A 27,720-nucleotide genomic window follows, 5' to 3' on the forward strand; every position below is an offset into this window, starting at 1 on the left:
TAGGCAGTGATACCTGATGACACAGACTCTTGTATAGATATAGCCAGGACATAAAGTCTGATGGTTTTTTAAAATATATTTTATACTGTATGTGAAGGTTTTGTCAAATGTGTCTTCAGTAAAAGTTTGATCATTGTTGTGCTCTCATTTGACATTACAGTGACAATGACAACATGGTGGATTGCAGCAGCTATGGAAACCATGACAACATGGTGGATTGCAGCAGCTCTGGGGCTATGGAAACCATATTTGAGTGGAAAAGTTTAATAATCTACCGTTAACAGAATCATAGACAGCCTCGCCTACTGATCCCAAACAATATTTTTTATCGAAATGATATACCAGCAAATAACTTTATATTTATTAGGTTGAGGTGTAATTCGTGAATGTATAGTAAGTATAATGCATTTACTCCAATATGAGGTAAATTAAAGCCAAAAAGAGAAACAACAATGTTCTCATTGATCAATTGTGAAGAATGATTAAATCTATTAAATCTAACCCTATTGCATACTGTTTAGTATTCATATTGTATTGTTGCTTGGGTGTCCATAATATCCCTTGGCAGTTCTGAACCGTCTCAAGCAGTACTGTAAGCTTACATATGCCTACCCCTCTCAAAAGGCAAAAGCCACTATGTGGCAAACATTGCTTTTATCAATTGATCAGTTTTTTCATATTCATATTTTGATTCATAAATGTGGCTAAATATACATTATTATGAAAACAAAAACAAAAAAATATTGAGTTTATTGAGTTTCTCAATTTCCAAAAGAACATTGGTTGTGAAAATGCAGGAAATGCATTTATTTCATAGCTCAATTAATCATAAAACTTATTGGAATAGATCATTAAAAATGGTTTAATTTACAAAATGGTAAATAACTAATTGAATGTAAATGATGAATTACTGTATAATTACTAGTAACAGTTTTGTCAATTCATTACATTTACCTGATATGAACATATGCTTATGTAAAAATACCATATTTGTAAAGTGTAAGCAAAGATATCAAACAGAATTATCATCATTTACAGTTGTGTGATCTGTATGTCATTTGCTTTCTTGCCCTCAATGTAGCAGTGGTTGTTTTCCATCTTAGGTGTTCTGAAAAAACAAAAACAAAGAGTTACATTCTTCTTGCTTATAAAGCTTTTCAAATGTACTGCAAACACATGATATTCCAAATCTTTGTATCAACCTTATATTGTATAACTACAATAATAGAAACAGGTATCTGAACAGTTTCTACTCACATGGACTTCTCCACAGGGATGTCTGCGTGGTCCTGGAGTTCAGTATTGAGGGTCTCAGGTAGCAGGAAGCACAGCCCCCCACCAATAAAGGGTAGGGTTCCATATATCACCATGGGGATGGCGTGGTGGTAAACCTCCAAGAGCTTGATGAGAGGGGCCAGAATACCCGCCACGCGTGCACACATAGAGTTCACACCTACACCGCTCTGCCTGCCAGGGTTCAACACACACAGACCAGGGATCTCATGTTAGTGTCCAGAAATTATGTATCAAGAAATTACATAGTGAGGAGAAACAGCAAATGTTTAAATTAGCGTTGCCTAGTGATGGGACCTCACCTTACAACAGTGGGGTACATTTCAGCTGTGTAAACATAGACAATGGAGAAAGAGGCAGCTAGAGCAAACTTCCCCAATACTGCGATGATTGTTACCACAACTGGAAGGTCTGGGGGGAGGAGAAAGGAGTAAGAAAGAATAACCAGCATCCATTTATGATTATATTACTTGCATACAGGAGGAAAATCAGATATTTCAGTTATTATTTTCAGTTATTTCATCATCTGCATTGATCAGGGTTCCTACAAGTTTCAACAAGTGAAATTTAAGACCTTTTTAGACCTTTTTTTTACCTCTTTGAATTGAATTTTAGACCTATTCGCGACACCATATGATAGCTTTTTGTCATCCTTGAGGTGATGAGATTAGGAATTTCACTGCCATACAGACAAAAAAGGAAGCGAATTGGCATTTTTTTGGTTCCAGCTTGATGACTTTCCGCGTAAATAGATGTGGTCGCACTGATTTCCTTGCAGGATCTCATTTTTAAGACCTAGCACCTAATTTTTAGACCTAATAACTGAAACTTAAGCCCTTTTTAGGCCTTATAGATTGGATTGCTGGATTTTAGACTTCAAGGCTTTTTAAGACCAGCGCGGGAACCCTAATTAAAGGAGGCAGGCACTTACTGTCTGGAATAACAAGAATGACAAGACAAGCTGTTCCTCCAAAGAACAGGGCACATGCCTGGCATATCCTCCTCCCAAAGCGCTCAATGAGAGGCAGACTGCCCAAGCGAGCAGGAAGCTCTGCAGCGCCAAAGATGAGCTGTGTGAGGTAGATATCCAGGCCAAAATTACCCACGTTTAGACTCACTCCATAGTAGACCAAACTGGTTACAAACCTGGATGGTTTTGGGGAATAAGTGTGCAACATCTCACACTTACCGCTGTTATCAAATGATTCCAACATTTGTTAGATTGAGTGTCATGCTATTGTAATTTTAAAGATAGGTTGCCAAATACAGGGTCATTGCTCATACTGACCAGAGATAGCTCATAATGAGAGCTCTTTTTCTCAAGTAGGGAATTCTGAAGAGGTCCAACATGCTGCCTGTTTTGGCCGTGCTCTCAGCCTCCAGCTAAAGGGAGAGAAGCATCAGTCTGTCATAAAGCAGTCATTAACACAGTTTAGTAAATGTCTACACTAAAATGGTGCATTTTGTGCTGTCATAAGCTCATGTTTTAACTTATACAACAGTTAGTTCAGACCAAGTAATTTGATTGGACAAGAGGCATTCCATGAGTGCTGATAATAATATATAGTATAACAGCACTGGGACTTTTAACTATATGTATCACTCCGCTGCACAGATGTTCTACTAAATGACCGTTAATTAGACTACATGTTTGTGTTCAGTTTACTAGGCAACAGTCCATTTGAAGTTCAGTTGTGGAACTATTTTTTGTTTATTTTTATGATTAAATAAACAAACAAATCATAATCTGTTGTCGCTTATTACTGTTAACTAATAAATCGCGCTGTAGAACTTCACAGCTGTGATCATCTTCGGTGTGATCACCTACGACCGAATCACAGCCGTACTGATATTCAGTATAACAGCACTCCCTCTCGTGTGATATTGCTTAATTGATACACATGTAGCTTCTGTATGTGTACTGTCATTGTTTTATCACAAATCCTCGATTGACATCAATGTGTGAATTAAGTCAAAGACATTGATTACAGTGGATGGTGGAAATCACCTTGTCCAGCAGAGCCTCTGGGACGTCTCTCCCATTGACCCTGGCAGCCTTTTGGATCTCCTTGCGAGCCTCGTCCTGCCTGCCCTGGGTCATGAGCCAGCGAGCAGACTCAGGGAGAATCCTAACATGCACATAAGACCAACACAAAAGTCAGGGATGAGTCTACCAACAGCAGGGTTCGACAGTAACGCCGTTTTACTTGCCCGGAGCAAGTAAAACATTCGCCGGGTTTGTTTGCGCGAGCACGACGACGCTGCTAGATACCAGACTAGATGATCATGAGTGAAGATATTATCAAAGCGTACGGGTGATCGACAGGCGCGTACGGTAATATCTTCACTCACGATCATCTAGTCTGGTCTGGCGCCTGCGCCGTCTGTTGTTCTCCCTGCACACAGGAAAAATATCCGGGATCTAGCAGCGTCGTCGTGCTCGCGCAAACAAACCCGGCGAATGTTTTACTTGCTCCAGGCATATATCAGTGAACGCAGTTTCAAGGAAATGCAATTTTTATGCCCTAGAACCCGCTAATAAACTGTAGTGTCACTGTGTGATCAGATTACCAAAAACAAAAAAAACAGTTGCCAGTTTCGACTATATCAGGGGTGCTCATTGTTCCATCTTTTTTGAACCAAGATCTTTTCAAGTAGCCAGCCTGCTGAAATCTACAAGTCCAGTTTCAACATCGCAAACGCACACACGCACAACACAGACACACACCGTTTCCATCCTCCATAGTAAACTCACAACACACTTTCTTTTCACACTTTGTCACACAGGCACTTGACATCACATCACAAACCCTCCCTCTCTATCTCTCTCAAACACTTTTGGTCCAGAACCAATGGCACGGACAGCGACATTAGGCCTATCTCAGCGATTGATTAACCAGCAGCACAGCAGTACTCATAAACCACTCATAAACCATATAAACAAGCACAGATCGCCACCAGCCTCGCGAATCATATAAATCATATAAACCGCTCATACCACGCTCATACCACCCCCTAGCGACTCTCCCTTTCTGGGTGTGAAGATCGGTGAGCGGTGGCTTCGGGCGGCATTTAGCCAGTAGTTCTGTTTTTCCAGTCCAGTCCAGTCTACGAAATCCCTTTAGGTCGCTGACAGTAATGTCCATATTCACAAAATCAAGCAAGTTATCCTTATTGATTATTATTATTTAGATTGTTTGAACTAGCTAGCATAAGCTATTCTGCCGGGCGAGAGGTGACATGTTAAGTGAACTTGAAAGTGATAAGAGCCAATCAGTAGCTCTTATCGGAATGAAAGAACTACTGATTGGCTGTAAGCATGCTTACCCTGGCCACATTAAACAGCGGGCTGAGGCATCGGAAAAAAATAAATAATAAATGTTCACGCATTCGAATGTACGCGAGGGAAAGCAGAGAGAGAAGTGCTTATAATGTAACGCAATGCAAGCAGAGTAGGAAGTGCTTACTCCTGCAGGTGGCGCTAAAAATGCAACGTCAAAATGAATGACTCCTGCTGCCCTGGGACCTAAAATACGACTCTTTTAATGAAAACAAACAAACGGTTACATGCACTTTTATTTTAATATTTTCACGGTCCTTTTTTATTTTTTCGTTGGGTAAGCACTGCTTACTCTGCTTATATGGACGGCACGTCCCCTGATCCAGTGGCGTAGCGCAAAATCCCGGGGCCCCCCCGCAAGGTGGCGGCGGGGGCCCTTTCGCAACGGAGTAAAAAAAAAAAAAAAAAAAAAAAACGTTTTTTACAGGCCGATGCGTTATTGACGTTGCGAAATTTCGCAATATGCACTCTACATTCTAAATGCTTGACTTAGCAAAAGGTACAAACAAGTGAGAGCAATAGCCTATAACTAAAACCAAATGGTAGACTACACTACATCAGTAGAATGTATTATAAGTAGAATAGTACAAGCTTTATTTATTTTAACAAAGTGTGGTGTGCACAGCAGTGTGATATCTGTAAACATATCTGTAGACTCTCCGCTAAGGGTTGCCAGATGGGATTGAGAATTTCCAACCTAATCAATCTAAAAACTTCTAAATCCACCAAAAACCAGCCAATCTGGCAACCCTGTCTCCGCTGCATCAGAGTCTACTTGTTGCGTAAAATTGGCCAGGGTTAGTCAAATCCTTTGTTGGACATCTCGTTTCTTAAGTCCTGGTATATTGTGGCATTTCTTTACTGTTTGCCATCTGGTCTAGGAATACCCAGGGAGACGCAGACAGCAGAAGTAGAATAGAATAGTAGAATAGAAAAAGAAACAGCTATATATAGCCTAACCATGCTGAATTATGTACCTGTATGATGCACTGACAGCCTGTGACTGTGAACCTGGCCGGACCCTGCCTTTCTGCCTGAGTTTGAGTATGATGCTGCCCAAATAAATGTTATTGTTTAGTGCTGTACGCTTTCGTGGTATTATATTGTGTGAATTATCATCTGTATGTTGTTTTTCTTTCACTCGACTAACCGCCGAGATAATACTTGAGACATGTACTTCCGTAAACATACATTTTTTATTGGATTTTTTTACAATATCGGACCGACAGTCCCACATATAGCGGCTATAATGTCCGAATAGAGAATCTATCACCACCTAAAGAATGCTTATTGTACTTTGTATTGTATTTTCGCTTGCTCATTTTCCTTGTGTCTCGCTGCCTACGTGTGACGTCAAAGTCATGTTGCTATTGGATACGGCTAACCATGTATATATTTTTTAATATAGGCCTATATATTAAAATTAAGGTTGACACAATGAAGGGCCACTTATTTTCTTTGTTTTATATATTTTTAAATTATAAAAAAAAATAAAAATAAATGTGGATCCAATGTTAGGGGGCCCCCTAGTGGCTGGGGCCCCCCCGCGGTGCGTCGCTTGCGGGCCCGTCCGCTACGCCACTGCCCTGATCTCTGAAATGTTAATCGCGCACATTTCTATGGGTCAGTTGCCGGGGCAGAGGAACAGGGTGACTGTCAGCCTGTGACAAACGCGCAGATATGAGTGCTCCGGTGTCTAATGGAAGTGATCAGGCATAACAGCGATTTTTTTGTTATGCGTGTTATAAAGAAAAGGTCTATAATGCATTGTAATGACATTAAACTAACGTTTGATAGATAACTTTACATATGTGTACCATCATCCGCTGTCAAACGCCACAGGTAATAATTGATTTATGATTGTACAACTCTGAAATGCTCGACTGTCATGCAGCCTGTAACGTTAGACACACAGCACATCGGCATAATAACGTTTTGTTGTTGTTGTGCTTGTTATAAAGAAAAGGTCTATAATGCATTCAAATGAATGATACAATCCATTAATAATATTACCTAATAACAACTGCTCTGATTAGATTGCCGCTACATGGAAATAGGTAAAAATGCGCATCATGTACAAGTCAGCCGAACGTTTGATAGATAACTTTACATATGTGTACCATCATCCGCTGTCAAACGCCACAGGTAATAATTGATTTATGATTGTACATCTCTGAAATGCTCGACTGTCATGCAGCGTTGCGTTACTGTAACGTTAGACACAGCACCGACATAAAAGCGATTTATTAATCTTTATTAATAAGTAATTACAGAGAAAGTAAAATGACATTTCCGCATTGAATAGAGCGACATAACATTTCTGTAGATGATTCGCAATGCAAACTGATGCTCTAAAATGCTCTGAAGTTCAAAAATGCAAATCAAAATTAGTGAAACAGATCACAAAACCCACTTTGAGAAAATTAAAAAACAATGCAACAAACTATGCAATCAGGTAATGACCATGACCAAATCTGCTAAGAAAGAATACCTCGATAACAAAATCGAAGAAAACTTAAACAAACCACGTGACCTGTGGAAGCTACTTAATAGCCAACTAGGTTGCAGTCAAAAACTCAAAACCAGGTCTACAAACATCAGCATAAAATCTGGAGATTCTCTCCTTACAGACAAGCTGGATGTGGCTAAGTGCTTAAACACTTTCTTTACAACCATAGCCACTAAATTAGTTAACAATCTACCACCCCACTCAGGGCGTTATGGTGTAGAGCACATCCGTGCGTTCTACAATAAACTGGGTGTACGCAAAGATGATTTTAAACTCTCCATGGTGTCAAACGATGAGGTGTTTAAAAAGCTGGGCGCTCTACACTCAGAAAAGGCCACGGGCCATGACAATATTCCAGCCAGATTTCTAAAAGACTCAGCTGCCTCCATTACCCCAATCATCACCCACATAATAAACCTCTCCATCAAACAGGGACACGTCCCCCTTGACTTTAAAATAGCAAGGGTAACCCCACTGTATAAAAAAGGAAGCAAATTAGACCCAGGCAACTACCGACCTGTTTCTATTCTTAATTCCATCTCGAAACTTATGGAAAAAATAGTTTATGAACAGGTTGATAGGTACCTTACCGAAAAAAATCTGATGTATGAATTTCAATCAGGATTCAGAACATCCCATTCCACTGACACATGCCTTCTCTATTTGAACGACCACATCAACCATGAGGTGGACTCGGGCAAGTACTGCGGCATGGTCATGCTGGACCTCCAGAAGGCCTTCGACACAGTAGATCACCACATATTGTTAGATAAACTGAAAGCAATTGGGTTCGATAGAACATCGGTGGGCTGGATGCAATCCTACTTAGAGGGGAGGGAACAGGTGGTTAGTGTGAACGGAACACTGTCCCCCCCCCTCCCAGTGACCTGCGGCGTTCCACAAGGAAGCATATTGGGACCTTTACTGTTCCTAATATATGTGAATGACATGTCATCAGCATGTGAGTGCAATTTGTTCCTGTTCGCGGATGACTCGGCTCTGCTGGTCTCTGACAGGGACATATTGCAGGTGGAAAAAGCGCTAAGCACTGAACTGAGTAGAATATGCATCTGGCTAGCTGACAATAAACTATCAATACACCTAGGTAAAACTGAAACCATCCTATACGGATCCCCATCTAAACTCAGAAAGGCTGAACATTTTAAAATAAAAGTGGGTAACATTAATATCACAAGAAAAGAGGATATTACATACCTGGGCTCCATCTTTGAGGCAAATCTTTCCGGAGATAAAATGGCAGCAAAAGTAATCAAAAAAGTGAACCATAGAACTAGATTCTTGTACACTGTAGTGGTCACCAACCCGTCGATCGCGATCGACTGGTAGATCTTTGAGACTTTCCCTGTAGATATTTGATTGATAAATAAAACATTTAAAAAATAAAAATAAAAGTTTTTTATTTTTTTATAAATACACAAAGATACCTCTCTCTCTCTCTCTCTCTCTCTCTCTCTCTATCTCTCTCTCTAGCAAACTGTTGTGTCGCAAATGCTGCATGAAAGTGACCAATCAGATAAGAGAATAGTACTGCTATGTGACTCGCAAAAAAAACATTTGTCAAAATGGTTTTCCAGGATTCTACAACAAAGGAGGATTTCTTCACTCTTTTGCACTTAAAGGAGAAAACGAGGGGTGTGGATATTTACAATGAGTTAAAAAAATATGTAGGTGAAAATGACATACCCATTCATAAACTAGTGGCGATTACTACTGACGGGGCCCCAGCAATCCGCGGTGCGCGCAATGGATTTATTGGACTGTGTCGTAATGACCCTGATTTTCCCTCCTTCGTCAATTATCACTGTGTGATCCATCAGCAGGCCTTGGCTGGTAAGGTGTTGGACTTTTCCCATGTAATGACACTGGTGGTGAAACTAGTCAACTCGATTCGAGCGAAAGCGCTTCAGCACCGCTTATTCAAAGCGTTATTGGACGAGCTCGACGCTGCTTACGGAGACCTGCTTCTCCATGCTGATGTGCGGTGGTTGAGTCGCGGCAAAGTGCTGCAGCGATTTGTCGACTTGCTGCCCGAGATCAAGACGTTCCTGTCGACAAGGCAAGTGGTAGTAAATATTTTCATAGGCAAAGGACTTAAATTGGTGTGGAAAGTCAGATCTTTACCTTTTCTTTTTACTGTTTCCCCCTGCTTTTATATTCATTCTATGCATGTATATGTTTTTATATATGTTTTTATTCACTTTATGTTCTTATTCCTGTTGTAAAGCACTTTGAGCTGCATTTCTTGTATGAAAGGTGCTATATAAATAAAGCTTTACTTACTTAGGCCTACTTACTTACAAGGAACGAGGAGCACAAGGAACTGGCAGACGATGCGTGGCTACTGGACCTGGGGTTCCTGACAGACATAACCGCAAAACTGAACGCACTCAACTACGAGCTGCAGGGAAAAGACCGACACCTTCCCCACATGATAAGCGCAGTAAATGGGTTCAAGGCCAAGCTCGGTGTTTGGACCACACACACCTAAAGAATGGGAGGCTGACACACTTTCCCAACCTGGAGAAAATGGCACAGGCCTTGGAAGACAATGATGCTTTTCCCCCTGAGCAGTACTGTGCTCCCCTGGACAAACTGGCAACAGAGTTCAATCGGCGTTTTGGTGAGTTAGATGTCATGGGAGATATTGCTGCATTTGTCTCAAACCCATTTGTGCCCATTGATATAGAGCAGGTAGCAGCCAAATTCCAGCAAGTATTTACTTTGCCAAGTGGAGTTGACATGGAGATGGTTGATTTACAAAATGACATAGAGCTGAAAGCCAGGTCAAGGGACAGTGACTTTTGGGGACTTGTCAGCAGAGAGAAGTTTCCTCTTCTCACTGCATGTGCACTAAGAGTGAGTGCCTACTTTGGATCCACATATCTCTGTGAAATGTCATTTTCACAGATGAAAATAATCAAATCAAAGTACAGGAGCCGCCTTACTGACAGACACCTCACAGACTGTCTCAGACTGGCAGTCAGTAGCTATGAGCCAAACTACAAAGCACTTGTAGACAGTATCCAGTCACAACCATCACACTGACTTGAGTGAGTAACATGACTGTTTCGATGTGAAAAGTAATGCTGCATAAGATGACTGCACTTAGCACTGACTGAGACACAAGTACACATTACAGTTCTACTTTATAAAATACTATACTTGTAAATATGTTTGTCAATGTTAATAATATGAGAAAGTACACATTAGTTTTACTTTTGTTTTGATGGGAAAAGTGATGCTGCATAAGATGACTGCACTTAGCACTGACTGAGAAAGTACACATTACAGTTCTACTTTATAAAATGCTAATTGTAAATATGTTTGTCAATGTTAATAAGTAAGAATAATAATTAAGTCAGTCAAGTGTCAAAATGTCAAGAATGTCAGCTAACGTTACTATGAACAAAATGATTTTATCATACATTCCTCCATTCCATCATTCCATGCCTTTATGTTTTTGTGTTGTAATGAAATTACATAATCAAACTTTGAATTGAATTTCAGTTATGTACAATTCTTAAAGCAAGACAGCTGCCTGATATGCTTGATACAGTCTTTTTTTTTTTTTTGCATCAATTTTAATGTTGGACCAATGCATTGCATCTAATTAAAATACAGGCAAATAAACGTAATTAAGTTTAAAGTACTATCTTGGCTGTCTTTTTCTCTCAACGCTTCAATAGGTAGATCTTGCCTTCACCAAGGCCGAGGTCAGGGATCTTGGGCTTAAAAAGGTTGGTGACCACTGTTGTACAGGATATCCTCACTTGTCAGTAAAAACACACTGAGGACCCTATCAGGAGCTCTCATTCAATGTCACTTCGACTATGCCGTAACATCATGGTACTATAGAACCACAAAGGCCCATAAAACAAGACTCCAGACAGCCCAAAATAAACTGGTTAGGCTTCTGCTAGGCCTCAACCCTAGGACACATCTAACCGCTGCTAATTTTTTGAGCCTTGATTGGCTACGAGTAGTTGACAGAGTGCAGCAGCTTGCACTGGGCCTGGTCTTCAAGATACGCTACACCACAAAGACACCCAAGTACCTGTCAACATACTTCCAAAAAGTGAACAACGTCCACACATACAACACCAGAGGAAGCTCCACGAACCACGTTCAACCGCGTTGCACCACAAACAAGGGGTTAAACTCGTTTGCAAACTATGCAGTAAAAATGTGGAACGCCCTTCCTATAATCTTAAAGGAGTGCAAAACACTGCCCACCTTCAAAACCACTCTCAAAAAACATTTACAGGAGGCTGCAATCCGTAACTGGACCCTCTAAATCAAAAATCAGATTAAAAGACCCGAACTACCCACTGTACATACTTTGTGTTTTGTCCCCCGCCCCCACCTGTGGTGTATGTCCCCACCTGTCCTACCCGCTGTACATACCTGATGTTTTGTTGTATTGTATATCTAGTATTGTTCTTCCCATGATGGATGTATTTTTATCTTGTAGATAGTAATAGTTATTTGTCTGTATTATCTTGTAGATAGTACTAGTTTTTTTTTCTTTTCCTGTCTGTCTTACATGTAACGATGAATTGAAAATCAAGGACCCCAATTGAAATAAGCCAGTGGCTTTCTTGGGTTTTTATCCTTTTAGTTGACCTTGTATGTAATATGTACTTTCATGTACCTACTTCTGCAAATCTTCTAATAAAGTGTTCAATCAATCAATCAATGCATCCTGGAATCATGGGGTAGCGTACCCCTACGGCTTCAAAGCTAGTCTGGTCGAAATGAAGCCATAGTTAGGCCTCGAAATGAAGCCATGGCTCGATGAAATATGAATTGGGATAGCCCTCCCCCTAAACGTGAACGCGCAAATCAAGCCATAGGGGTGAAAACGAAGCCGTAGGGGTGAATTGGGATTGGCCCTTAGACTTAGATCTCAGTTTTTTACTGTCGCTAAGTCACAGTGTTCAATACTGAAACCACAGATTCACAACTCTTCATACAGTCAGCAGAGCAGAAACCCATGTGAACAAAACTGTGACTCTTTCTCTGTGATTTGTGCATTGCTTTCATACAAAATGCATTCAATGACTACGTTCTCCAAAATCCATAACACTTCTCTCATTCAAACTCCCCCACCTGCAAAATACTATGTATTTGCAACACATTTTTTCATTGTTAAACCACTGTGTTCAAAACTGTATTACAGTTTTTTACGGTCGCTAAGTCACCATGTTCAATACTGAAACCACAGTTTCACAACTCTTCATACAGTCAGCAGAGCAGAAACCCATGTGAACAAAACTGTGACTCTTTCTCTGTGATTTGTGCATTGCTTTCATACAGAATGCATTCAATGACTACGTTCTCCAAATGCCATAACACTTCTCTCATTCAAACTCCCCCACTTGCAAAATACTATGTATTTGCAACACATTTTTTCATTGTTAAACCACTGTGTTCAAAACTGTGAAGAACACGTTCAAAACTGAATTATTTGGTGCAATTTTGCAGTAATCATATTCCTATCATATATGACAGAAAGCTTGCAATAAACAGTTTTTTGCACAGTGTTTGAGTGTGCAGATGCTGTTATTTTGCACTCTATTGATACTCTTCAGTTCCAGCACCTCAGCTAAGTCTGATAAGGGATGAGCGGTGGTATTTTCACTATTTGCAGTAATCATATTGAAATGTCTAGAAAATATTAGCAGAATATATACAATGAAATGAAATAGACTAGATGCATTGCCAGGGAAGACATTAGATGTGACCAGATGCAGACCAGAGGGTGGACCAAAACCCTCAGGAGTGAGACATTTTTGGTGTGATTGCTATTGTATTGTAGCCCTGGAATTTCTGTTTTTCTTTTTTGTTTGAACTTTGCATCTTCCACTTTATTTTTCACTTTTCATTTTACACAAGTAAATGTAGTGTACTTTGAAGTAAATGTACCGTAACTTACTTTCTGCAAAGATACTGAAAAAAAAGGATAAAACAGAATAAAGGATAGAAGCAAAAGATAGAATAAAGGATAGAAGCAAATTGCGGCATTTCTGATTCATTCTTGTTGCCTAATACTTTACAGTTGTACAGTCAACTATTCTGTCTATGATTACTATAAATCAAACCATTTTTATAATGAAATATTCATTCTTTTGAAAATCATTCAAACTATGTAATGCTCCCTGTTGTTAGTGTTTTGTAAGTCAGAATGTTATGAATGACTGTGTATGTTTCTGAGTGAACATTGTTGCCAGTGTATGGTTGAACGAGCTTCTTTTGAGACATGAATGAAGTGATTGGCCAACATAAGTGTTACTAATGCAGACTGTATGAAGAGTTGTGAATCTGTGGCTTCAGTATTGAACACTGTGACTTAGCGACCGTAAAAAACTGTAATAAAGATAGACCCAGTCTTAGACTTAGATCTCACTTTAATAAAGATAGACCCAGTCTTAGACTTAGATCTCACTTTAATAAAGATAGACCCAGTCTTAGACTTAGATCTCACTTTAATAAAGATAGACCCAGTCTTAGATCTCACTTTAAGTCAGTGTTGCTATAGACTCTAAAATGTTCCGGTTGCAGAAAGCTAGCCTATGAGTGACTAAAGTAAGACTGACTTAGATAGCCTGTCACGCAATGCATTCTAGGTCAAATAAGACACTTGACAGAAGAAAAAAAAACATGGCGGCCGAAACAGTGTTAGCTAGCTACTAGCTCGTTCCCATAGCAACACTGCTCTTAAATCAAGCTTAGCAAGGGGGGAAGGAGGCTAACTTTCTAACCTCAAAATAAGTCTTATTTTCTATGCAACAGCCAGTTGCATTAAGTCAAAGACTAACCTGAGAATATAAGAATAAGGCTTAGACCAGTCTTAATCTATCTTTATGAGAATATAAGACTAGTCTAAGGCTTAGACCAGTCTTAATCTATCTTTATGAGAATATAAGACTAGTCTAAGGCTTAGACCAGTCTTAATCTATCTTTATGAGAATATAAGACTAGTCTAAGGCTTAGACCAGTCTTAATCTATCTTTATGCAACCGGCCCCTGCAGAAGCAGAGAAGCTTGTAGAGATCAAAGGTCAGCCTTACTAAAGCCAGGGAAAGCTCCGGGGCCTGATTCCATCTGCCCAGAGCTTATTCTCCATGCCGCACCCGCCTTGAAGTCCTGGCTGAGAGCGTTCCTCACTTCCTGTTTGCGCCAACTCAAGATCCCCAAAATCTGGCGAAGAGCCCTAGTTGTTGCGATCCCTAAACCGAATAACCCTGAAGGGGACCCTAAGAGTTACCGTCCCATCTCTCTGTTATGCATCCCCTTCAAGATCCTCGAGCGTCTCATCTACGCCCGCATCGAACCAATTGTCGACCCGTTGCTCCCACGTGAGCAGGCCGGGTTCCGACGCGGGAGGTCGACCGTAGATCAAGTCACCCTTATGACTCAAGACATCGAGGATTGCTTTTCGGCAAAAAAGAAGGCCAGGGCCGTCTTCATAGACCTGACGGCTGCCTACGATACCGTATGGCATCGCGGCCTCTCCTGCAAGCTGCTCCGCCTGATGCCGGACCGGCACATGGTCAGAATGATCATGGAGCTCATCCGTAACCGCAGCTTTACCCTCACCACCGGTTGCGGACAGCTAAGCAGGCTTCGACGCCTTAAGAACGGCGTCCCTCAGGGATCGGTCCTGGCCCCCCTCCTCTATAATATCTACACCTATGACCTGCCCAACACACTCTCGCGGAAGTACGCCTATGCAGACGACCTCGCAGTGGTGTACTCTGCTGGAAATTGGCAGTCTGTGGAGGGGATTCTGAGCCAGGACATGCAGACACTAGTGGCATACTTCCGGAAATGGAGATTGAAGCTTAGCGAGGCAAAGACGGTGTCGGCTGCCTTCCACCTTAACAACAGGGAGGCTAAACGTGAGCTTAGAGTACACCTAGATGGAACTCCCCTGCCATGTTCCGCTGAGCCAATCTATCTCGGCGTGACATTGGACAGGACGCTCATGTTTCGCCGACACCTCGAGTCACTGTGCAAGAAGTTAACAGCTCGTGTGGCGTTGATGAGGCGACTGGTTGGCTCGGGCTGGGGCACCGGCGCAAGGACCTTGCGCACGGCAGCCCTAGCCCTCGTTTATTCAACTAGTGAATACTGCGCCCCAGTATGGTGTCGCAGTGCCCACACCCGCCTCATCGACTCGCCTATAAACGAAGCCTTGCACATTGTGACAGGATGCCTGCGTCCTACCCCCGTGCTATCCAGCCCGCAGGCCTCCACCGCATGGGAGCCACAGCACGTCTCGCCTGCCGGGCCGTGGAGCTTAATAACCATCTGCTCCATGATAGGCTCACTATAACTCACTATATCACTGTCTCAAGTCGAGACACCCATTTGTGCCTGCCGCACAGGATCTCAGGCAGCAATGCAGAGATCTTAAAATTAGTGCGGCAGGATGGGCGGATTATATGTGGCGCGCGGAGTGGGAGGCTAACACCTCCAAACTCCGCCACCACATCCCAGTCGCCGGCCCTGAGCCCCTCGGGATGGACTTGCCAAGGCTATCCTGGGTGAGGCTCAATCGTCTCCGGACCGGCGTCGGGCGTTTCCGCTCATCAATGCACAGATGGGGCTTGGCCCCAAATGCGTTGTGCGAGTGTGGCGCAGAGGACCAAACCGCAGACCATGTTATCCTGGATTGCCCGGTGTACCACCCACCCAACGGGATGCATGGTTTGTCGGTATTAGATGACGAGACGATGACGTGGCTTCTGGAGGGGTGTCCAGAAATATAGCCCGGGTGAGCCCCTCAACCAGGTCTCGGGGTGGTAAAAGGGTAGCCCCTCTGCCCCGAGCCTGGTGGAGTGGAGAGGAAAACAACTAACCATACGCCGAAGAAAAAGCCTTACCAGAAGAAGACACTGAGGATGATGACGGGTCCAGAGAGGACCAGCTGCAGGGTCCTCCAGTTGCGGACCCCGTAGGCGATCCCTGACAGCACCATCAGTCCAACAGCATAGAAACAGTGAGAAAAGACGGTGAAGAGGGCCCTCTTTGAGGTACCGGTCCACTCCGCCCCTTCAGAATGGAAACATGTATAGCAAAGGTTTGTACCTGTCAGGTGATCAAGTAGGGTGTGCAGATCCACCAATATCTAACACATCAGGTTGACATAATCACTGTCTATATTTCAGACAGTGATGAGTTGTTTAATTGAATTAGGTGTGTTTCCCGAAGAAAGGGCCAAAAACGTTCAATTGATTTAGGGTAAACTTCCGCTTCAAGGATTGTTTTGCTGTTAACTCCAGGGTGTCTCGGTTTGTGTTTGTGTATTGTATTGTGTATATGACACAGTGACAACTCGGGTGTACAGCGGTATGGAGCACTGTAGCACCCTATAATGTAATAATTTCCTGATAATGTAATAACACCTGATAATGTAATAAAATGTCCACTTAACTCCATCGAAAATGTAATAAAACCCAATAATGTAATAATTGACCAATAATGTAATAAAATAACCTGACTGATATTGTAATAACATTTTTACTGATAATGTAATACCTTATTACATTATTGGGAATCTATTACACTTTCAGGTGGGTCTTTTTTTTTTTTAAACTGCTAATGTAATACTTGACAGATAATGTAATATTATGTTCATTTTCAATTCAGAGTTCTACATTTTGTTTTTAAGAATCTAAGACTGTTGTATACGCTGGATTTAAGAATCTAAGAATCTTATTTACACTGGATTTGAAATAACAGAATGACTACTGGGTTAAATTACAGACTTGCATATGCAGAGGAAGATGATGAAAGTGATATAACAACAATTTATGAGTGGACATGTAGGCCTATGTTTGTGTCAGGTGTCATGTAAGTGTGTATGTAGGTGTTGAATGAATGAATGCATATGTACAGTGGGTGCGGAAAGTATTCAGACCCCTTCAGTTTTTCCACATTTTGTTGTATTATAGAATCAATTTAAAATGGATTAAAAAAAAAGAAATTGCCATCAATCCACACTAGTTGGGGGCCTTAGGGCTATATGAGGCTATGTTCGTGCATATTTGTGCAAAAGCACCGAATTTGGCCCAGATGTAGCTCAGAGTATGCTCTAATGATTTAGCCAGGGCGCCCGAGCCAGCGACCACTGGGGTCGCCATGGCGGCCAAATCAATATTTGTCGCCCTCCGAAAAAGGTTTTGGCTATAACTTTTAAAAACTTGTTGTCTTATTTATGTTTCTTGGCCATTAGAAACACATTGGAATGCTTATATTTATAATTGGGTGTGTCTGGACCCATAATTTGCATATTTCCAAGATGGCAGCTCCCCGAAAAATGAGTTTTACCATAACTTAAAATAAATAAATAAATCCAATATTGACCCATTTTGAATGTTGGGGAGCATGTGGGAGGGCAGTTACAATTTGAATTTGAATTTTAAAAAGCTGTTTACAGTAGTGTGACTTCATGCTTGTGTGCAAGTCATAAAGATGGACAGTAACGTGTATACTACTATTTTCTTCCTCACGTAAGTTATAATTCATCATTCATCATCAGTCATTTTAATATTGTTTTCTAGTATTTCAATTTTAAAAAGTTTACTAACTATCAGAGATGTACAATCATGTTTACTATCCTGTTGTGATTCTGGGGTATTGTGTGTGGATTGATTAATCCATTTTAAATTAAGGCTATAATACAACAAAATGTGGAAAAACTGAAGGGGTCTGAATACTTTCCGCACCCACTGTATACCCTCCTCAAATGAAGAGTTTCCAAAGGTTTTGTTCATGTCCCTGAGTAATCTTCAAATCCAGTGTAAATAAGATTCTTAGATTCTTAAATCCAGCGTATACAACAGTCTTAGATTCTTAAAAAACAAAATGTAGAACTCTGGATTGAAAATGAACATAGTATTACATTATCTGTCAAGTATTACATTATCAGTTAAAAAAAAAAAAGACCCACCTGAAAGTGTAATAAATTCGCAATAATGTAATAAGGTATTACATTATCAGTAAACATGTTATTACAATATCAGTCAGGTTATTTTATTACATTATTGGTCAATTATTACATTATTGGGTTTTATTACATTTTCGATGGAGTTAAGTGGACATTTTATTACATTATCAGGTGTTATTACATTCTAGGTTGTTATAATTATTACATTATAGGGTGCTACAAGCACCCACCTAAAACATATGTGTTCATGGAGATCCCTGAAATCGTGGAGCCAACCACAAATCGAAGTGCTATGTAAACATAGATGTTGGGTGAGAAAGCTGCACCCACACCGGACAACAGTTGGAGAAGCAGGGAGAGAAGAACCACGAAGCGACGGCCAAACCTGCCAGAAGAAAGAGACTTTATTAATACCGTGAAATGAACTATTATATAATAATATATTATACATCACTATACTAAGGGCTATTAAGCTGAAGGTGACTTGAATTCTTTGCGACCGTGTGAAGAGTTCTTTATTAAGAGTTCTTTACTACAGTTTTGTACGGTCGCTAAGTCACAGTGTTCAATACTGAAGCCACAGATTCACAACTCTTCATACAGTCTGCATAAGTAACACTCATGTTGGCCAATCACTTCATTCATGTCTCAAAAGAAGCTCGTTCAACCATACACTGGCAACAATGTTCACTCAGAAACATACACAGTCATTCATAACATTCTGACTTACAAAACACTAACAACAGGGAACATTTGAATGATTTTCACAAGAATGAATATTTCATTATAAAATGGTTTGATTTATAGTAATCATATAGACAGAATAGTTGACTGTACAACTGTAAAGTATTAGGCAACAAGAATGAATCAGAAATGCCGCAATTTGCTTCTATCCTTTATTCTATCTTTTGCTTCTATCCTTTACAGTATTCTAGCTTTTATCCTTTTTTTTCAGTATCTTTGCAGAAAGTAAGTTACGGTACATTTACTTCAAACTACACTACATTTACTTGTGTAAAATGAAAAGTGAAAAATAAAGTGGAAGATGCAAAGTTCAAACAAAAAAGAAAAACAGAAATTCCAGGGCTACAATACAATAGCAATCACACCAAAAATGTCTCACTCCTGAGGGTTTTGGTCCACCCTCTGGTCTGCATCTGGTCACATCTAATGTCTTCCCTGGCAATGCATCTAGTCTATTTCATTTCATTGTATATATTCTGCTAATATTTTCTAGACATTTCAATATGATTACTGCAAATAGTGAAAATACCACCGCTCATCCCTTATCAGACTTAGCTGAGGTGCTGGAACTGAAGAGTATCAATAGAGTGCAAAATAACAGCATCTGCACACTCAAACACTGTGCAAAAAACTGTTTATTGCAAGCTTTCTGTCATATATGATAGGAATATGATTACTGCAAAAATGCAACAAATTATTCTGTTTTGAATGTGTTCTTCAGAGTTTTGAACACAGTATGTTAACAATGAAAAAATGTGTTGGTGGGGGAGTTTGAATGAGAGAAGTGTTATGGATTTTGGAGAACGTAGTCATTGAATGCATTTTGTATGAAAGCAATGCACAAATCACAGAGAAAGAATCACAGTTTTGTTCACATGGGTTTCTGCTCTGCTGACTGTATGAAGAGTTGTGAATCTGTGGTTTCAGTATTGAACACTGTGACTTAGCGACCGTAAAAAACTGTAAACATGTTGGCAGCTTTGAGCATATTTGACTCCTCTGTACTTTGGAAGGGACGTGCGATTGCTCCACAATGTTGGGATCGATCCACAATGTTGGATAATAGGACAATGTTTTTCAGCCCATACCTGTCAGCCATTGGTCCAAACACCAGGGCTCCAATCAGAAGGCCAGCCATGTAGATGGACTGTGACGCCTCATTCAGGCCACTATTGTCACACACCAGGTCAAACTGAAGAGAAAGAAGAGGAGGTCATTGGGATACTGAAAGAGAGACACGGTGCACAATAACAGTATGGCATGCTGCTTGCTAACATGACTGACTTACTTTGAGTAAGCATGCAGTAGGCCTATTTGATTTTAAAGATCAGAGAATATATTCAAAACATCCCCCAGTACAGCTGGCAAACAGTTTGGATAACGTAGTAGAGTAGTCTATTTAGTAGAGTAGAGTAGTCTATTTACAGTTTTTTACGGTCGCTAAGTCACAGTGTTCAATACTGAAACCACAGATTCACAACTCTTCATACAGTCAGCAGAGCAGAAACCCATGTGAACAAAACTGTGACTCTTTCTCTGTGATTTGTGCATTGCTTTCATACAGAATGCATTCAATGACTACGTTCTCCAAATGCCATAACACTCATTCAAACTCCCCCACTTGCAAAATACTATGTATTTGCAACACATTTTTTCATTGTTAAACCACTGTGTTCAAAACTGTGAAGAACACGTTCAAAACTGAATTATTTGGTGCAATTTTGCAGTAATCATATTCCTATCATATATGACAGAAAGCTTGCAATAAACTGTTTTTTTGCACAGTGTTTGAGTGTGCAGATGCTGTTATGTTGCACTCTATTGATACTCTTCAGTTCCAGAACCTCAGCAAAGTCTGATAACGGATGAGCGGTGGTATTTTCACTATTTGCAGTAATCATATTGAAATGTCTAGAACATATTACTGTAGCAGAATATATACAATGGAATGAAATAGACTAGATGCATTGCCAGGGAAGACATTAGATGTGACCAGATGCAGACCAGAGGGTGGACCAAAACCCTCAGGAGTGAGACATTTTTGGTGTGATTGCTGTTGTATTGTAGCCCTGGAATTTCAGTTTTCTTTTTTATTTGAACTTTGCATCTTCCACTTTATTTTTCACTTTTCATTTTACACAAGTAAATGTAGTGTAGTTTGAAGTAAATGTACCGTGTTTTTATCTTATCACCTGATTCAAATACAGATGCACTTACACAACTGAGGCCCTGGCAAAGTGGCTCTGAACTGACTGTTGTAAGGGCTTAATAAGGGGAGACATTGTGATTTATGTTTGATAGTGTTGAATCTCTACTAGACCTTGCAGAATCTAATCAATAGGTAATAACGGGGGACGACACGTCGAACTTCAGGTCTTCACTCGAGCACGCTTTATTACAGAATGAACTGGCCTGAGGGGCGTGGCAATCATAGACATGACATCCCCCTTTTTCTTGGCATTAAACTCTTACTAACCAACAAACACAGCTGATGATTATACTAACCTTAATGTAGCTAAATTGCATACTAAATCATATTTCAGTAATTATCAAAATATCCTTTGACACTTCTTAATGGTCAGCTGGTATAACATCAGGTAACATTTTTTTCTTATTATTATAAATCACTGTATCTTCCAAATTATTTCCTGAAAATTCAAAATCAGTGTATCACATTACATTGTACAACTCTTTTTTATTTTTTATTTTTTTTATTTTTTTTTAACACATTGAGAATCCTCTTCACTTCAATAAGTTCAAAACATAGTCAGACAGTCTACTGGGTGTTCGCTTGATCCTTTGCGGCCTGTCTGTATTTGTGTGTCATAGTTATGTTCAGCTTGTGGACTCTGATTATCAGTGGCGTGTGTGTGTTCTTCTGTTGCCTCTCTGATTTCTGTGTCCTCAGTTTCCTGTGTGTCCTCCTCTTCTTGGAATGTCCCTTGTTTCAGTCCTTTTCCTTCGTATCTCTTAACAAAGGTGGTGTTCCTCGAATACCGTGCTCCTGTTGGCGATTCCACTACCACTTTGTTTCCGGCCCTACTGATGATCTTGTGTGGTGTCGCGTTGAATGTGGTAGAGAACTTGTCAGTTTTGTCCTGTTTCAGGAGAACAGTGTCACCGACACTGACCTCTGACTGCTGTGCTCCTCTGCGTGTATCAGCATACAGCTTACTCTTTGCCTTCTGCTCAGCGTCACGGTCACACACTTCCTGATCTGTGTTCACTTCAATCAGTTCCGGTAGCTTTCCTCTCATCTCTCGGTTGAAAAGCAGTTCGGCAGGGCTTTTACCTGTGGATGGATGGACGATGCTCCTGTAGATTGTCACATATTTTCTCAGTTCCTTTTTCCAATCCAGCCCCTCTGATTGAGCAATCCGAATCCTCTTCATCAGTGACGCGTTCTGACGCCCAACTTCTCCGTTGGCCTGAGCGTACTTCGGTGTGGTTTTGATGTGTGTGATGCCGTTTTCCTCACAGTACAGTCTAAATTGTTCAGATCTGAACTGGGGTCCATTGTCAGTCTTGATTGTGACTGGCAGTCCATGTCGACTGAATATTGACTCCAGACTGTCTATGACCTTTTCTGATGTGGTTGTGGTCATGACGTCATATTCATAATACCGGCTGAAATAGTCTACTACCACTAAAATGGAGTGGTTGGACGGGAGAGGCCCCAGTAGGTCAATGGCGACATCCCGCCAGGGTCCATCAGGTAGCGGTGTGGGTCTCAGCGGTTCAGGTGGGTCAGGTCTAGCCACTATCTGACATCCGTGGCAGGCTTTACAGTGTCTCTCAGCTGCCCTATCATCAGCTATTACCTGCGTCGGCGCGTCCTTGTCGAAATAAGCAAGGGTGGTCGCTCTGGCGAGCGCTGCTTTAAGAGCACTGAATGCTTGCTTCTGGTCTGGCCCGAATATGAATGGCGTGTCCTTCCTTGTCAGGCGTCTCAGTGGCTCTGACATTGTAGCAAACTGAGGGATAAATGTGCTGCTGTATCCGACCAGCCCCAGGAAACTACGCACCTCCGTGTCGCTCTCTGGCTCCCGTGCTTCTGTCACAGCTCGCACCCTCTCTTCTGTTGGACCAATGCCCTTCTCTGACAACAGAATTCCCATGAAAATTAGTCTGTCCATGTTGAACTGACAATTCTCTGGATTTAGTGTCAATCCTGCTTCTCTGAGTCTCGCCATAACGGCGTGCAGTCGTTTGTCGTGCATGGCTTGGTCACGTGCATGTATGATCACGTCATCGGATATGTTTTCAACCCCTTCAATTCCAGCCAAGGTATTGGCTATCTCGTGCTGGTATTGCTCGCTAGCAGATGATACACCGAACAACAGTCTTTTGTACCTGTACACGCCGTTGTGCACAGCGAACGTGGTGATCTCACGCGATTCAGGAGTCAGTTCGAGTTGGTGGTAGCCCCATTTCAAGTCTAACTTGCTGAATATGGTCGAGCCATTCATCCCTTGGAGTAGCTCATCCACAGTGGGGATTGGGAAGCGTTCCCTCACTATGGCTTCGTTGGCCCGTCTCATATCCAGGCAGAGTCGGACATCGTTTCCAGGTTTTGGGACAATTACGACCGGATTCACCCACGGGGTGGGCCCATTCACTGGTTCAATAATGTCTAAATTCTCCAATTCTTTTATTCTGGACTCTACTGCCCCCCGGAGGTGAAATGGAATTCGCCTGAGTGGCTGGGCTACTGGTTTAACCTCTGGGTTAATGTGTAGACTAACTTGTCTTGTTTTTAGTTTCCCGACTCCACTGAACACTTCAGGGTATTGTTGTTGGAGTGTTTGCTTTGTCTCTGTGACAGCAGCAATGTCGGCACCTATTCTCAGGACGCCCAGTCTCATCGCTGTGTCTTTTCCCAGCAGTGGTTCACCTTTCCCCCTGATTACAATGAATTCTGCATGTTCAGTTTTGTTTCCTATTGACACATTACATGTAAATGCACCCTTGACAGTTAATGGTTCACTGGAACAATATGAGTACAATTTCCTCTCTGTCTTAGGGACATAGGAATGACACTTAATGTGTTCTGCTTTCACATTTTCCCACACATTTTCTCCCATCACATTGATTGTTGCGCCAGAGTCAATGAGCATTTTCATATTCACTCCCCCCACACAGAAATCTAGTCTCTCTGACATGTGATTGTCATTAATGGCAAATGCAAAGTATTCCTCTTCTTCTACATTGTTAACTTTCTGTTTCACTTTCTCACCTTTAGTGCGGCACACCTTTGCAAAATGATCTTTACCCTGACACTTGTGGCATGTCACGCCACGTGCGGGGCATTTTGGATCTCGGCCAATGTGATCAGAATTTCCACATCTGTAACACTTTCCATCACTTCTATTGTCTCTGTTCGGTTTACCTTTCTCGTTCCAGTTTTGCCATCCCTTTTTTTCATTGTGATCAACTCGGTTAACAGTCTCCGATGTAGCTCCGGTCGTTGTGCATGACATGTCAGCCATTTGCTCCTCGATGCTCTCACAACGAGCAGCTATTTCCATTGTGACTGCTAATGTCAATACACGACCCTCTTCCAAAAGCTTCCTACGCAGATACTCTGATGTTCCTTTGCTTAGAATTGCATCCCGTATCTGGTTATCAGAATCTCCCCCATATCCACAGTCTCTCACAGCTTGTCTCAGGCGTGTAGCAAATTGCTGCACTGTCTCACCTGGTGTCTGGTGCATCTTTTGAAACGCGTACCTTGCTAGCGCTGTGTTGACTTGGGGCACGAAGTAGGCGTTCAAAGCCTCGACCGTCTTCATGTAGTCCGTTGCATCACCGTTGTCCAGGGCTGGACTGGCCATCTGGCATACCGGGCATTTGCCCGGTGGGCCGCGGTAGTTTTGGGCCGTTTTTATTTTTTATTTTTTTTACCAGCCGGCCCGGCCGAAAGCTACCATCGAACGGCCCATAAATCGAAAGCTGCCATTGAACGGCCCATAAATCAGGGACAGCGGCCCATTGGTCAATTTTCTATACAGACACTGGCCTGGCCCAATCAACAGACAGAAGGGGGGGGGGGGGGGGGTCAGGGGTCACGCACGCACGCAGCACCAGACCTCCGTCTCAGTTTCGGGCCGAGCCGGCCGGCAAAATAAATTTAGTTAGCCTGGATAGTTACTAGATAGATACTGAGAGAGATGGAGTGCAAAAGCACACTAAAACGGAAGGGAGGCTGGGAAAAACTTAGGGAGAAAAACAAAAAGAAACAAAAAGAAATTTGCTGCCAAATGTGTAAACATTAGGGACATGTTTGCTGCACCCTCAAGTTTACCACAGCAGCAACAGCAACAGGTTGAAGAGGAGGCTAGCAGGGAGGAGCGGGAGCAGGGGACAGATACAGAGGTTTAGGGTTAGGGTTAGGGTTGAAGAGGAGGCTGGCAGGGAGGAGCGGGAGCAGGGGACAGATACAGAGGATAGAGAGGATACAGAAGAAGCGGGCCGAGTCAGCCTGTAACCGTTGACCCGGTAAGGAAAATATAGGTAGCTGTTAGGGGTGTAACGGATCGCCCCCCACGGTTCGGCACGCATGTGTACCGCGGATCAATTGCAAAATGTAACCAAGTAATAATATTACTTAATATTAGTTAATATCCCTTGTAAATCACAATGTAGAGTTGCCATGAAAAGATAGACGCGACAGTTGCGTGCTTTGTTTTACTCTAAAGCGCAATGATAGGTTGAAAATGTAAAAAAAAATCTAGAACAACAAGGCTGCGTTCGTAAATTCGCTCTGGAATCTGATCACTGAGTACACTGGTCTACTTGCACTGGTACCATTGCTTACTGTATGTAGTCGTCTTTGTAGTGGTTTGGGGGAATACTACAGTTTGTCATATGACTGTACAGCACAGTATATAAGACGAGTATATAAGGCAAGTATTTTTGTGCTGGTGGGTGTGGTCCGACCGATTGGGGTGGGCCTGTCTGGGCCAAAAATGCCAGGGCCTAATTTTTGTCCCAGTCCAGCCCTGCCGTTGTCCGGTAAAGTTGAAAAAACATCCTAAACGTCTGGTCCAGCTAGATGTAGTAATAGTGCACGTCTCCTTTGCTTTGTCGTATTAGGTGAATCGTCATCCAAGATGAGCCCTTTTCCGTCCGCATATAGCTCGAACGAAGTTAGCCAACGCTTCCATCTCGGACCTAGCGTGGCTGGCTCTGTGTAGCATGCGAAATGTTGGATCCCGGTTTTCTCCATACTAACTAGCTAAACTTGATTCTTGTAATTACAAATGCATGTTTCTCCTCGTCGCCAATGTTGAATCTCTACTAGACCTTGCAGAATCTAATCAATAGGTAATAACGGGGGACGACACGTCGAACTTCAGGTCTTCACTCGAGCACGCTTTATTACAGAATGAACTGGCCTGAGGGGCGTGGCAATCATAGACATGACATCAACAACAACAAAATTCTTGGCTACCAGCCAAGTCAAACACAATTGTATAAACATCCTAGTATCATTAATTGAAGGGATTTTAATTGTAACTATGTCTGAAAGCTTTCCCTTCACTACCATAACCTGCCCCACAGAAAAAGATCCCCACCTAACAGGCAGCAGGCGCGCAGCCCGTACTGTACCTCTGTCACCAGGCTGGTAGAGCCCTTGGATGCCTCGTAATCCCATCCTTCCATGCACTTCGTGGTCGTATTAATCCTGTGTGCTTCGATTGTTTCCAAATCCCAATCCACCGGAGTGTACATGTAACAGGTATCATATTCTCCATCCTTGTCCACTGGAAGGGTAAGATTTGTCTTTTGTTCAGCAGTCAAATTGGACCCTGGGACCAGGATCCAGTCAGTGTTGCAGTGATGAGGGAAGTTCAGACCTGTGAATACCTGGCTGAACATGTGGAAGGCGGTGAAGAGGTTGGGGATACATATTGCCGCCAGCAAGCGCTTTTGAAACGCACCAAACTCGCCGACCGCTGTGAGTACCTGTCCAAATCCGCTCATCTTGTAATAACTACTGCTAACTAAGGTTGGAGCAAGTAATGTTTGACAAAAAGTTGTCAACTACACTGTAAGTCTAAACAGCTCTCAACCGGTAGAAAATCGATATGCAGAAAAACAAATGTTTTAAACTTGATGCCAACAAACGCGCACTCACACGTTATCGAGCGCTACAATGTCATGGAGAAAAAAATATCCCATCGTTGAAAAAGGTTTAGGTCTACATGACATAAAATATCAATGACTCAAGAAAATATTTGTTCCAAAGTAAAATGTTGTCGTGTCTCTATATCGTTTTTTCATGTCTTTACATGCATTCCATGAGGCAGTCTCGTGCGTCACCCCAGCTCGTCAAAGGACTTTGTAACGCATGCACGTGCCAGTGGAACTTTGAGACTAGTGCCAGATGTGGAGGTTGTTGCTCCAAACCAGGGAAGTTACTCGTATGTGATTGGTGGGGTGACTTGTTTTCTGACTGGGCGGGTTATGGACCTAGTTACCCTCCTCCAGTCATTATAGTACAGGCATTATACAATATGACGTAAAAAAAAATGCTACAGAAACTCTTTCAACTGTTCTAGTATCATGGATATGTCTTTCATAACATATCAAAAGTCTTAACATTTACATTTACATTTACATTTTTGGCATTTAGCAGACGCCTTATTCCAAAGCGACTTACAATCAATACATTTGAATACTAAGCATGTGAATCAGCAGTCCACCATTCGTTGCAGGAAGAGTACTCTAGCTCAGGCCCGGGGCCACTGATAGAAGGAAAAACCTTCTCCCTATTATCGCCTTCTACTAAAACTTTTTTTTTTAAATTTATTACTGGAGAAACTGAGAAACAGTACAAGGGGGGCAATAGAAGTT

The 27,720-nt window shown here is 41.8% G+C and overlaps 1 protein-coding gene across 3 annotated transcripts; it reads right to left on the bottom strand.

The window, feature by feature from the left end:
* Nucleotides 1-19: 19 nt before the first annotated feature.
* On the bottom strand, nucleotides 20-27,222 carry slc22a13b (solute carrier family 22 member 13b). 3 transcript variants are annotated; one of them, XM_080549267.1, is made up of 10 exons: nucleotides 26,473-27,222; nucleotides 19,950-20,053; nucleotides 18,450-18,502; nucleotides 16,052-16,220; nucleotides 3,302-3,422; nucleotides 2,582-2,676; nucleotides 2,225-2,439; nucleotides 1,596-1,704; nucleotides 1,258-1,467; nucleotides 20-1,108 (listed from the first exon to the last, which is right to left on the bottom strand). In XM_080549267.1, the coding sequence occupies exons 1-10, from the start codon at nucleotides 26,845-26,847 to the stop codon at nucleotides 1,033-1,035; spliced, it is 1,527 nt and encodes a 508-aa protein (XP_080405393.1). In that variant the 5' UTR covers nucleotides 26,848-27,222; the 3' UTR covers nucleotides 20-1,032. The 3 variants fall into 3 exon arrangements, with proteins under 3 accessions (XP_080405393.1, XP_080405392.1, XP_080405394.1); XM_080549266.1 differs by having other exon boundaries at nucleotides 18,348-18,502; XM_080549268.1 differs by lacking the exon at nucleotides 19,950-20,053 and having other exon boundaries at nucleotides 18,448-18,502.
* Between the last annotated feature and the right edge of the window lie 498 nt (nucleotides 27,223-27,720).

Source organism: Nansenia antarctica (genome assembly GCF_963989245.1).
Source record: "Nansenia antarctica genome assembly, chromosome: 19".
Taxonomy (NCBI): Eukaryota; Metazoa; Chordata; class Actinopteri; order Argentiniformes; family Microstomatidae; genus Nansenia; species Nansenia antarctica.